This window comes from Myotis brandtii, unplaced genomic scaffold, assembly GCF_000412655.1.
Source record: "Myotis brandtii unplaced genomic scaffold, ASM41265v1 scaffold2089, whole genome shotgun sequence".
NCBI classification, from domain to species: domain Eukaryota; kingdom Metazoa; phylum Chordata; class Mammalia; order Chiroptera; family Vespertilionidae; genus Myotis; species Myotis brandtii.
The window spans coordinates 49,695-50,010 of record NW_005357800.1 but is presented as its reverse complement, the minus strand read 5'-3'; the positions used below and the strand labels follow the sequence as shown (position 1 = coordinate 50,010).

The window sequence follows — 316 nt, the reverse complement described above, 5'->3', positions numbered from 1 at the left end:
CCGCCGCTGCCCGCCCTCTGCCTGCTGGGGGTGCTGGGTGAGTGCCCCGGGGGCGTCCGCCAGGGTCCCTGGGCTCGGGGTGCTGGGAGGAGATGCAGTGCGCCTCTGGGTCTGACTCGAAGGCCCGCATGCCCCTCTCGGTAGAATCACGCAGGGCAGGGCCACCAGGACCCCTGTCTGAGCCCCCAGCCCCTGCTGCACCACCCCCAGGACCCCACTCTGCTCTCTCCTGCCCTCGTGGGACCCTCCAGACGAGACCCATGCTAAATCGGCTCTCAGCATGGAAACCAAGCCTCAGGGCGCCCCCCGCCCCCCC

The 316-nt window shown here is 71.2% G+C and overlaps 1 protein-coding gene across 1 annotated transcript in view; it reads left to right on the top strand.

Annotated features, from left to right (window-relative positions):
* CD5 (CD5 molecule) overlaps window positions 1–316 on the top strand; it is a gene marked incomplete at its 5' end in the record, with an annotated part of 15,919 nt that continues 15,603 nt past the window's right edge. Inside the window, one exon of the mRNA XM_014539191.1 lies at window positions 1–37. Within this exon, the coding sequence (XP_014394677.1) occupies window positions 1–37 (37 nt within the window). The remainder of the gene's footprint in view (window positions 38–316) is intronic.